The sequence below is a fragment of the Diorhabda carinulata genome, chromosome 7 (assembly GCF_026250575.1).
Source record: "Diorhabda carinulata isolate Delta chromosome 7, icDioCari1.1, whole genome shotgun sequence".
Classification (NCBI taxonomy): domain Eukaryota; kingdom Metazoa; phylum Arthropoda; class Insecta; order Coleoptera; family Chrysomelidae; genus Diorhabda; species Diorhabda carinulata.
The window spans coordinates 23,917,188-23,930,046 of NC_079466.1; the positions used below are offsets into that span (position 1 = coordinate 23,917,188).

Here is a 12,859-nt window from a genome sequence, read left to right on the forward strand (position 1 = left end):
CTTCTTTTTTATTTAATTACCACCTGGGGTTAACAATTATACATCTCAGCGTTTTAATACAAGTTATACGACGTCAAGTGTTACACGATTTTAAAAAAGAAGAAGAAATTAATGTCACTTGTCTTTTTAAAATAGTTATTTTAGAATTAATAAAGCAAAATAAATAAATTTCAACTTACACATCCATATTTCCTTTATATTTTGCAGTTTTTATGTTAAATCTAAAATACCCGCGTATAAGAAGTCTGCTTTTAATAGTCCAGTCATTTTATACATTTGACAATGCAAAAACATGTCAAATTCAGTTTTTTTTCAATAACTCGGTTTTGTGTTGAAATACGATAATTTTGGATAGATACTTTTTTGTTGCTTTTTTTACGTTCTACAAATTTGATTCTATGCAATTGTCACCAATTGTTAATGGTTATTGAGTTATCGATCGATAATCAAAAATTTTTATTTTTTGTTATAAACTCGATGAGTTTATAGTACTACATTTATATTTGTGCGCATGTGTATCGTTGTACTGACAGCGCATGCGAACGACGTTTGCTTTGACAGACCCCAGTTCTATGTAAAATGTTCTAAAAATACAGCCGTTTATACAACGATTAACCACACCTAAAATTTATCGACGTGACCCTGTATATTTCATCTAATTAACATTTGTTGATGAAAAAAAAATTGAAAAATAAAATTTGATGCATAGTCAATTTTCCTTGGACCTATTTTAAGAATTTATCGAGTGTAACGATAATTCCATTGAAACCAAACGAATATTATTAATTTCATGAATAATTATTCAAATTATTAAATCGCCGTTTATGTAGCCGCATTTTTAAAACATTGACAACAATGCAAAAACGAGTTGTTGGAAATTAAACTCTCCAGCGATCACTTCGCGTCGATCAGTTGATGATTCCGATTGAATTTAGTGCTGTTCGTTTTTTTTATATATATAACCATGGACGTTGAGTGTAGTGAAGAAATATTCGGACCTCGGCACGATTCTTTACAAGTAGTTATCCCTTTAACGATACTATACGTTATAATATTCATAACCGGCACTATCGGCAACGTGAGTACTTGCATAGTGATATCGAAAAACAAAACAATGCACACAGCCACCAATTATTATTTATTCAGTTTAGCCATATCGGATCAACTTCTCCTTTTATCCGGCGTTCCTCAAGAAGTATTTTTGTTTTGGCAACGATACCCGTACATTTTCGGCGACAGATTTTGTTTCATGCGAGGACTGTCCAACGAAACTTCCAGCAACGCCACGGTTCTTATAATCACGGCATTCACCGTCGAACGATACCTGGCTATATGTCATCCTTTCCTCGCACACACGATGTCGAATTTATCCCGGGCTATTAAACTTATTATATTAATTTGGTTGTTGTCTATATGTTTGGCAATACCGCAAGCTATGCCGTTAAAAGTTGTCGGGAAGTGCCCGCAGTGCGTCGTGGAAGAAACCATCATTGATTACAATTTCGAAATTTCGACTATTCTTTTTTTTATTGCACCTATGACTGTAATTACGGTCCTGTATATTTTGATTGGGGTTAAATTGAGATCGAATAGTGCCGAAAAGAGGATCACCAGTACGAAAATAATGAGACGTTCTTCGAAAAAAGTTGTTAATATGTTAGGTAAGGTAATATTTTTTTATTCTATAATTTTTTTTTACCAATCGTTGTTGCGAACAAAAAAAACCTACGAGGATTCTATAATAACATTGGGGTTAAATTTGAGCTAATTACAACATATGGAAGGTGGAATTACTTCTAAGTTAGGTTAGGTTCTACTCAATACCAATATTTATACAACATCTCATTTAACACGTGCAGTCACCGTGGTGCTAACATTTTAATTTGTGTATTAAAACGATCTATAACGCACATGTGTAATTCTGTGTTCTTTACTATTTTCTCCTTTCAAGAAATTAATGGCGGCCGCGTTTGCGCGCGGCTTTGGTCTCTCCTGTCATGTAGTCTCCGAATGTAAACAAAACAAACAAGACTTGGATTTGCTTGCGTTGTATTTCACTTAAGCATTGTCATTTGGCTCGTCTCATTTTGTAACTTTATTATTTATGTCTGTAAATATTATTTCTTTCATAAAACTTCTATAATTTGAATATATGACCCAATAGTGAATAACATTATTCGATCATTTGAACAGACTACTGTTTCGCGCGCTACTCTTATTGGAGCCGCCATTAATTTCTTAGCTCGAGACCAACCTATCGTGTGAATGACCTCTCGTGTCCAGACTTTCCAATACAGGGACTTTAAATATAATTATGCAAATTGTCAATTTTTACCTGTTTTTTTTTTAATGATTAGTCTCTAAAGAGACCTAAAAGCAAAATGATTTAACAAAAAATGAAAAGTTGAAGAAAATAAATGAAACTTTAGGCAAACCTTTAGTTCAATTTATTTTTGGTCATAAGATGCCGATAAATTATCATTTTCAATAATTTTTTTTTTCATTTTGATTATGTTTCCGACGCATTTAAGTTGAGAATAGCCAAAAAAACTCCAAAAATATAAAACTTGTTTTTAATTAGACTAGGTTAGGTTTCCACAATGAATAAAAATTATAATACAATTGATAATTTAATGTTATTTTTATGCCTGGAATATTCAACGTCTTTGGACCTCCCGCATGTCATTTTTTAATAATTCTCGTCCTCAGCTAAACAACTGAGACCAAAACTTCTATTGTTAAAAATTATGGTAAACAGTCTCCATTTTGTTTTTGATTTGTTTTGGTGTTGATTCTATTTTAATCAATTTGAGACATTTCTCAAAACATCTTGACTAAGTAGTCGTGTTCTCTACTATAATAAAGTAACAAGTTGAAACAGGTGTAAAGTTTGTCAAGACTTGTCACTGCTACATCCGGTGTTGATGTCCTTTGTCATGACCTTGATTTTATGCATCAAAGATCGTTTCCATAACCCGGTCAACCGGTCCCAGTTGTTTGTATTTTCCGAACCTCAACCTATTGCTAATGAAGATATTTTTAACCTAAAATGTAAAATTCAAAATCTTGTTTTTGAATTGTGGCTATTAAAAATAAACAAATAATATTTATTATTTATGCATAAATGTAAATTACAGCTTTTTGATACATTATTTCCAACAGCATCGGTATAAACAGCTAACGGTATTTTAAATATCATTTTATCTCTAATTAATTCCAATATAGTGTCATAAAAAATAAGATTTAGCGAGTGTAGAAAATCAATAAAAAAACTTTATACAATGGATTATCCAAAACCAAGTGAATCATCATCATGTTTTTTGTTTATTATAAATTGGATTCTTAATATACTTTTTCATCCGTAAAACTGAACAATAAACTCGTGGAGTACAATATTTTGAAGAAATTTTCAACATTACAAGTCATCTTAAGCTATTTCTACATATACGAGGGTTAAACGAAAACTTTTCAACCCAACAAGCTTCAGTTGTAATTATAATATGGATTTAAGACTAAGGTACAAACAAATAATGATAATTTGGATGTCCCCATTTAACTTCAGTGATGCAAATATTTTATTTGATTTTTAAACCAGTTTGTCGCTTTTTTTGATACTTTTTAATCACCCGTCTGGTTTTACTTCACATCGATGCCGTTCTATTTAAAAAATTTATTCTTTACCTAATCCAAATTATCAAAAAGTTAATTAGAATCATCTTATAAATTGGAATATATCAAACAAAGCGAGCCTGCTACGAAAATGAAGGCATCTGTTAGGAAAACGTTGCCAAATCTAGTAAAATTTCTTGATTTAATAATATTTATTTGTCATTAGGTCGATAGAAAAGAAACAAACATTTATTATAAATAAGAATGTTTCAACAAATTTCCAATTTCAAATCGCATTTGGCAACGTCGCTTTTATAACCTAATGTTATACGAATCTTTAACAAATTGAAATTATATATAAAAAATATTTAATACAACAGAATATTTGTTTGGTTCGATGTATAGATAATATTTTAATTTGGTCAACTGTAAACAGCCGCAGTCACGAAATACAAATCAGCTGCAAGAAATAGCAACGTTGCCACTTTTAAATTACTATCAGTTATGTTAGCGTCTTAAAGTTCTGTTAAGTTAGAATCCTTAAAAATATTGTATATTACAAAAAAATGTATCCAAAGTGATTGAATTCTGTTCGTATTGTGTGTGTTTATTACAACAACAACAACCTATTTTACGTTAAAAAATAAACAATATATATGGAAGATACCAGACGTACCTTCGTTAGAGTCAATTTGGCAACATGGATAATCCGTTGTCAAATTATGACCGTTGTTTTTTAAAGTCTTGTATCGATTCATAGGATAGATAATCTTGTTGCATATAAAAAGATATTTTTCATGTTTTGTTCTGTTCACAACTTTTTTTTATGCTGTGGACAATATTTAAATAAAAAACAGCACAATTCGTGAAAATAATGATGTTTTATTTCTTCTAAATTACTAATTTGAATCGATTTATTTCAATTAGAATTATGTAGAAAAGAAACAGATATTGTTCAATAATTGATATAAACAAATATTTTTATCAATTAGTAATAACTATTAATTATTTACTAATAATTAGTATTTCAAGGTACTTCCGTCGATCTATAAAATTAATTATAACAAAATAACATGAAATGTCGGCTGGTTTTTTACATTACATCGACGGTAGAATAAATTTTAATATGGATTTCCGAAATAATAAATAAATATAAACAAATAAGTCATTTTAATAATCTATAAAAAGAGAAATGTTATAAGAACCGAATAATAAACATATTTTTTATGTTTATCTAGCGAAATATATCTAAAAACAAAATGTAAACAAACCGATTGGAACTTTCTGTGATATCCTACATAAGAATAGGAAAACTTGTTTTGTACTTCTTATTAGTTGTTTCTTATTAACTTTAAGGACGAAAAAGTTAATTTCACAAAAGTGATTCAATCAATCAACTGATTTAACTAACATTTGTTAGGTTGTTGAACCGGATATAACTAGAATCCATCTTGTATGTAACAAAAATGGCTTGCGCTACATCTGCATGAATATATCAGAGGTGCTTTATTTGCTTTTCATCAATATTATGTTGTTATTTAAAATAAAATAAAGACGTACATCATCGATTTACAAAATTTAATTTAGACATTTTACGAACCATTTTCTATCTGTCACAAGGTTAACATTGACAACTGTTTATTTGTTTCGCGCCAAAGTCAACGCCTACTATACATGTACCACTGATGTTTAATTATTTATTATAATATATATAAATCGTTTTCTAAATAATTGAACATTATCTTCGAAAAAAATAAAATATTTGGAGTTATAGTCATGTCTTGCTGTTCAGCTTCTTTTTTATCTTGAATGGCATTTGAAGTGATATCTCCCCAAGGTTTGTAGAAGGTAGGTTGCCCGATAACGTGGATGTGACTGACGAAAAGGGAAAACCGTTACGTCACAAATACGATTCCAAAAATAAACAGTGTTTACGTTTGATTTGTACCGTTTGTGGTTAACTGTTTATTCTAAAATAGTGTTATTTTCTGAGACGTAGCAGAGTTGATGATAATTTTGACATAAAAAATATTAGATATATATTACCGGGTACCCTATCCTCTACCAGCCTTGATCTTTCTTCACGTAAAATGATCTTTCAATGACATTTGACAGTAATGTAGTCATATCAACTTTAGTGTATTGAAGACCGTGAATATTTATTTAGAACTAATTCACAACTTCCTTGAAATGTGTTTTTTGACGGAAAAGTAGTAGAATGAGATGATCTAATAATATAAAATAAATTTTCTGACACTTCCTACATATAATTTAACAATTTGCTGTGATGGTCGTTGTACTTAAGTAATTATGTCATAATGAAATGTTGAAAACGAGGAAGCTATTTAATATTCAATATCAATATAGTCATTGACAATATTTATAAAGTTAAAGCATTGGAAATAAATGATTGTAAGTGTTTATAATAATGATCTAATTTCATGGAAAAAAAACGCGTCAACATTACGTCGTAAAATTAAATAAAAATCAATATCAGCAGATTGAAAGTTTTTAATATAATTAAACCATATTAGTTTCATTAGATATCAGCATAAAATGAAATTTTACTAAACAAAATTTACTTCAATTAGAAGAAAATTGAGAGGATGATAGATATATAATTACCAAGCAATTTTTTTCACTAAGGTTAACTTATTCTAAGAATCATTATAAATATAATACACCTTCCATAATTATCTATTAATACAGAGTGTGCTAACTTTAGGTTTATGAATCTCGTGTGGTAGATATACATAACTATTCCACTCTATATATAATTAGAATAAAATATACGTTTATTCTATAAAATGTTTTACAAGATGGCTAATGGGAAAACGTAGCAAAACGAAATTAAATTCTACACTTTTGATCTTGTAACGTTTGGCAACGCTGTCAAATAATGTCTAGACACCAGCTTTTTATAATATTTTAAAAACATATTTAGGTAGTTCTTCTAGTCAAAATAGATTAATGGTTGTGTAAATAAATGTTATGTTGGAAAGTTCAGTTCATGTATTGCGTTTTGTTGAATGCTTTCAATTATCTACTAGTTTAAAAGTTAAATCTGCTAAACAACACTGTTATAATTTACATAAAACACAATTTTACTCGTATAAAGTGAACTATAACCTCTATTAAAATGCATTACTAGATTTAAACAGAAAGTCCGTTTTAAATTGGAGAAATGTTTTTTTCAAAAAACGAATATTGAACAAATTATATTTCAAATATTCAAGATCAGTACATTGAAAGCCATAGACTCTTAATAGATCTACGATTGTTGCTATGTATATAAATATTAATGACATAAAAAGTTAATTGAACATGCAATAAGCAATAGAAACATTAATCATTTATCAATTTGTTAAAAAAAAAGTATTCTCAACTCAAAAATTATGTAAATTGAACATGCAAAAATTGATAGAAGCTAACCTCAATGTAAAATCTAACTTCTAATGAAAATTCCAGATAAGTTTATGACAAAATCACGAAAACTTCAATTTTCAACTGATAACTAATCTGATCAAAACATTATTTTAGTTGAAGTTGCTCGAAAATAACTTATTAGAAGGTCCATTTTTTAACGTGTCTTGTGCTACTACGACTAATAGGTTCCCGCCCACACAACTACGCGATAAATTTTTAGGCGCGAAAGGCATAACTAAATACACTGAGAAAAGTGAGAATTAATTTTTCAATGTGAAATTAATTATTATGTTTAATTATTTTTCCTAAACAATACACAGTGAATTGCCAAAAATTAAAGTGTTAAAAAATTCAATAGTCAGCTTAACTTAATTGTCAATCTAAATTAATATTTGTTCTTAGTGTCACTATTTGATCTTGCTTTCTCAGTGTATTCTGTTGTAGTGTAAGTTAAATGACAATACGATTTCAAATACTTTTATGAGTAATTTCTCACTCTGTATTCGTATGCAATATTATTTACAATTATTCCTTATTGTATTGTAACTTTGAATGAGATTTTTTTTTTGCAGTGGCCGTAGTTATAACGTTCTTTTTATGTTGGGCTCCTTTCCACATACAGCGGCTATACGTCATTTATAATGTACCCACTAAAGAAACTCGTGACGCGTATATGCAGATCTATGGAATTATCACTTATATCAGCGGTTTTCTATTCTATACGTCAGCTACAATCAACCCGATTCTTTACAACATCATGTCAGCAAAATTTAGAGACGCTTTTAAGGTAAGTTCACACGTTCTATTCAAAATATTTAATTAAACTAATCAAATCTTGAGGATCTTTATTTTCTGTTTGATTCATTTTAATATACGATGAAACATTTAATAAACATTTAGGTGTTTTAAATTATTATTGTAAATGTTGTAAGGAACGTTTTTTATCAAGGCTAAGCAAAACTAATAATATAATTATTGGTATATTAATAATACTTATTATATGTTGGTATTTTGGTACTGCATCAAATAATTGAATAAAAGTTTTACACTATGAAAATCTACGGATGTTGTAGGGTGACTACGAGGTCAAATTTATACAACGTTGCCAGTCTTTGAAAAAAAGCATCGAAGTTAAGGGAATTTGTCATAATGAGGTTATATCGATATTAAAAATGTTTTTCATCCAGTCTACTTTTGGTTGATAGTGATAATTTATATATTTGCTATAATGAAATTATAAAGAGTTATAACTATTAGCTGATTCATAGATTTTTTGTTAGAACGTAGCGAGGTAATAAAAATACTGTATAAAGACTTATTCATATGAGATATTAAGAGATACAGGGCGTTAAAGTTGAAATTGAGTTATTTTGTTTCCAGGAAACCTTCTCATCGTGCTGTTTTCGCGGAGGCGGGATTTACAAACCACAAAGATCTATATCAGTAGTTTCTAAATCTCTGACGAAATGTCAGGATTCCACGGATTCGGGAAGCAGAAATAATTCACTTCAATCGGTTTCGATCACGCTTCACAAAAATTATTTTAGTTCTACGGTAGGAATTGGAGAAAAAACAAAAATAGCACACGTGTAATATTTAATGGAATCAGCAACAATTACCACTTCCTATGGTTCAAGTGATAACGTTGCGAATGAATCGAAGGTGAATTATTAAAATGTTTTACGGCTCGAAGGACCAAATTCAGTTATTTGTTTCAGGTTTACCAGCACCACTGGCGATTTTCCAAGAAAATCGTCGCTGGAAGGAACTATTTAAATTATTTTATTTCATAGTATATGTAGTTTTAGTAATAGTTTATTTATATCTATATTTTTATACCAAAAAAAGTTATCTTGTGATAAAAAATGAGTTTACTATTTTTGTTGTTATTATTTCACTATTTTACGAATCGGTTTGAAGTTACAGGATTAAGATGAATCCCTTAAATTTCAAATTTTCAAGTAACGAAAAATAAAAGTTTTCTTTTATTATTTATTATAAACCAAATTTGAACAAACAAACATCCATAATGTTTACAAAATAGCATTCAAAATTTTTATATTATATGAAATATCTTATTGATTAAACAAAATATTAGTATAATTGACGATATATTTTTACGCGAACGACTTTAAAAAAATCACAACGTGACAACTATGTAAAACACCATATGTTGTCAACTTATCATAAAAACAGCTTAAAATGATAATAGCCGTTACACCAGTTGTTATGTAGTAACTCTGCATATTGAAATAATTTTTAATTTATTTCACAATATAAACAACATTTCTATATATAAATGTGCGACAATTTATTCTATATGTATTTAAAACAAAGATTTTCAATTTATAATAATACTGGAATATAGACAACACAGTAAACACGAGTGATGGCAGAAATCCATCGAATTCTGTATAAACACCTACTATTTCGTGCTCATTTTATGTTATTAGTTACACGTCAAACACTGTAATTATGAAGAGGCGGCTGTCAATAACACTTCCGTTTCTGCAATGTGATTCTCGCGTGCTGCGCACAATAATGAATATATTTAACAAGGTGTCGTGGATGATTTCGTGTGTGTGTTTATGTTTTTGACGAATAATCTCGTTAGGAATTGTGGTAAGTGGCATTTAATATATCTAAATAAGTGTTTATAATATAATTTAATCTTTAATTTATAAATTACGAAACACTCACCTTTAGAGAGTTATTTATCTTGACAAAATTGACACCATTAGAATCAAATATTAACGTTATAAATATACATTTCCAAATAAAATATTTTATACAAAAATTGTTTATTGAAATATTATTTCCATTAAGTTGTGTTTATTTTATATTAAGTAATTATTTTATACAAGGATATGACAATAATAGCAATACTTATAAATTTATGCACTTTCGTCGAGTATCTAAAGTATTAAAACAATGTTAAAGATTTTAGAAGAATCAGCTTGAATAAATCGAAATCGATTATTAATTAAGAAAAAAGTATCCGAAAGTAATATTTTTATTCTTTACATAATAGAAATGCAAAAATATTTTTATAAATCTCAAGAATTTCCTGGGTAATATTTGTTCTAATTGTTTTACTGTCCTTTAGCTGGGAAGAATAGAGGAAGTAACACCCCCTATAACTGTATTGTAATACACAAAATTTATTTAGAAATATTCTTCAAAATCAAAAATTTGAGAATTACAATAACACAAAACTATAAACATGAACCATAGATAAAACTAACGAATTATCAATTATTTTCACATCATGGTTGCCAGCTTTATAACTACTCTGCTAGGCAAATCTAGAGGTGTGAAAGGAAAGTTAAAAATTAACTTGACATTTTAGAATCGCCTTTATGATTATAAAATAAGGGTTTTAGTTTATTATATTTGTATCAGTAAGGTATAATTTGGGATCAATTATTTTGAAATCAATATTCTTCTTTCTTTATTCAGTAACATTTTCCATATAATAAGACATAAACTATGCTTGAGGTAAGACCCATCTCTATTTGCAGATTGCTATGAATACGATACACCCTCGTATAAAGTGTTTAGACGAGACATTTCAATAATTGGAACTAAAAAATACTGTGAGATTAGTTGCTGTAGGATCCGAATTAATTATATATTTATATAAGTCTGACTATACTGTAGAAGACATCAATCAGAAATGACTTACTGAACAATCAAGCAAATTAGTCTTTTGGTTTTAGTTCATATTGAACTCCCAGTCGACTCAATGTGATCTGTGGTTTTAGATACTATTAAAACTGTTAGCGACGCCATCTTCACTTCCTACTACGAACGTTGAGGTTTTTCTATAGAAAACTGTAAAATAATTTTTATATCGAAGTATAGAGATGTAGATTTCTTTTTACAACTTTAGGAGTTTTAAAATAACAGTTCGTTAAAGCAAATTTTTATCGTTTTTTAAGGTAAAAACTGTTTCTTAATAGGAACGAAAGGTATTTTAACTTTATATATATATATTAATAACAAAACGTAGTTTTGCTAAAACTACTATTAAATATAATTTTAATCACGAATTTTTACGCATACCTAAACAGATATTGGAACTAATTAAATAAACGACACAACTCTAGCTGTATTTGTAATTATACCAGGTGATACTAAAAAGTTAAATGAAAATAAAATACGTAGATGTTTTATGTGTATATTATATACATTTATGGATAAATTATGAGAAAATATATTGTAGGAAATGTATATTTACAGTTCTTAATAAAAGTTATTACAAAATTTTTTTTTATTTGCTATCCTTTGGTCTATAATCGGGATTAAAAGGTACTCCATATGAAGGGCTTGGTAATATTGGTACTCCATAAGAAGTACCAGGCGGTGATGGTACGCTTGCGGATTCAACAGCTGATTTTATTTCAACCGATGAAGACAGGGTAGTTGATGGTTTTTCAGTAGATTTTTCTTCCACCTTAGGTGGTCCGTAGTGGCCGCCCTCGTTCTTTTTCAAACCATAATTAATATAATAAACTTCTGGTGATAACTGTTTATGAGGTACCGGCGTGGGTAAAAATATCTTTTGCGGTTTTTCCTTTTCTGATAATACGTATACTATGGTTTTCTCTTCAGTTTGTGGTTGAACTGGTACGATCGGCGATGGTTGCGGGAAACGAGGAGCTTGAATGAAAATATATCTATAAAGTTTTTTCTTAGAAGGTGCAGGTAGAGGTACCGCTTCCGTGGGTTTAGGTTCTTCCGGCGGTGGTTTGAAATAGTAAACGAATTTAGAAATATCTATTTTCTCGTGTTCAGGTTTGGGGTAACTGTAACCGGATTCCCCGTAGCAGAAATACGAAAGCTCCAAAATAATCCCAATGCACTGTAAACAACGAAACAGTCGAGAAATTTAGGCAACACGTTATACAGGTTTGATTTTATAATATTTTTCAATGTATTTGTACAGAATATGAGAGTTTATCGGTTATTCAAAAATTGTAGTCGTATTATTATCCATATTTAAAAAAAAAATTAATAATAGAAATATATAATAATGAAAAAAATAATAATAATCAAGTTGATGAAGGTATGCAACACATTATACAGTTCCCATAATGGAATAACGTGTATAACGCGCAAGCTATATTGAATATAAAAAAATGTATGCAACACACTATACAATTCTCGTATTGGTATTTTCTGTATTATACTTACCAAAATTTTCATCATTTTAAACTGAATGTGAAGTAGGATCGTACTTCCAGATTTAATGGAGATTACCGCAGTTTTATTAACGTCCCACTCAACACAAATTAAAGATGCAAATATCACATAACTAGTGATAATGCAATTAGCGAGTGGTTATGATATAAATGAAAGTGACACATTTACTATTTCATAAGATTATTTTATACGAATTTCAACCGTGTAGCAACATCAATAAGGGCGGTTATACAAATCAACAATATGTGGAGGGTAAAAAAGTTCGTATTATGCATGGAGTAGAGTGGAACATTTCATTTAAGTAAAGTTGTCGAATACGACATTATATTGTTTATTTTTGCTTCAATAAAAACAATTTCGTGTTTATTATAATTATAAATTAATATCGGCAACGCAGAACGTGTGTATAGAACACGAACTGTCAAAATGTACCGATTCCCACATCAAAATGGCCGCTGTGGGGTAAGTAAATGCTTTAGTCGTAAAATTCTGCGTGCGGATTTATTAGCTTTGTGAAATTATTTTAGGTTGTTAGTTTTATTGGGAAAAACGACGAAATGCGAAATTTCCTCCTGGAAATGTGGCTTTGATGTTTTTTTTAAATAGATCCTATTATAAA

At 29.1% G+C, this 12,859-nt stretch overlaps 2 protein-coding genes across 4 annotated transcripts; one reads left to right on the forward strand and one right to left on the reverse strand.

The window, feature by feature from the left end:
* Window positions 1–870: 870 nt before the first annotated feature.
* On the forward strand, window positions 871–8,910 carry LOC130896175 (pyrokinin-1 receptor-like). 3 transcript variants are annotated; one of them, XR_009059532.1, is made up of 4 exons: window positions 871–1,661; window positions 7,608–7,822; window positions 8,416–8,697; window positions 8,754–8,910. XR_009059532.1 is itself a non-coding variant. In XM_057804090.1 (3 exons), the coding sequence occupies exons 1-3, from the start codon at window positions 965–967 to the stop codon at window positions 8,626–8,628; spliced, it is 1,125 nt and encodes a 374-aa protein (XP_057660073.1). In that variant the 5' UTR covers window positions 897–964; the 3' UTR covers window positions 8,629–8,910. The 3 variants fall into 3 exon arrangements, 1 of the variants encoding a protein (XP_057660073.1); XR_009059533.1 differs by having other exon boundaries at window positions 897–1,661; window positions 8,741–8,910; XM_057804090.1 differs by having other exon boundaries at window positions 897–1,661; window positions 8,416–8,910.
* A 2,296-nt stretch (window positions 8,911–11,206) lies between these two features.
* LOC130896337 (uncharacterized) lies at window positions 11,207–12,396 on the reverse strand. The gene is made up of 2 exons (XM_057804347.1): window positions 12,232–12,396; window positions 11,207–11,899 (listed from the first exon to the last, which is right to left on the reverse strand). Exons 1-2 carry the CDS (start codon window positions 12,244–12,246, stop codon window positions 11,309–11,311), a joined length of 606 nt encoding a protein of 201 aa, XP_057660330.1. The 5' UTR covers window positions 12,247–12,396; the 3' UTR covers window positions 11,207–11,308.
* Window positions 12,397–12,859: the final 463 nt, after the last annotated feature.

What these genes read in the sequence shown, in the direction of transcription:
- LOC130896175 (XM_057804090.1), top strand. Translation starts at nt 965, where the DNA reads ATGGACGTTGAGTGTAGTGAAGAAATATTCGGACCTCGGCACGATTCT. An exon ending in AAAAGTTGTTAATATGTTAG is followed by an intron (nt 1,662 to 7,607) that starts GTAAGGTAATAT and finishes TTTTTTTTGCAG; the next exon opens with TGGCCGTAGTTATAACGTTC. An exon ending in AATTTAGAGACGCTTTTAAG is followed by an intron (nt 7,823 to 8,415) that starts GTAAGTTCACAC and finishes TTTTGTTTCCAG; the next exon opens with GAAACCTTCTCATCGTGCTG.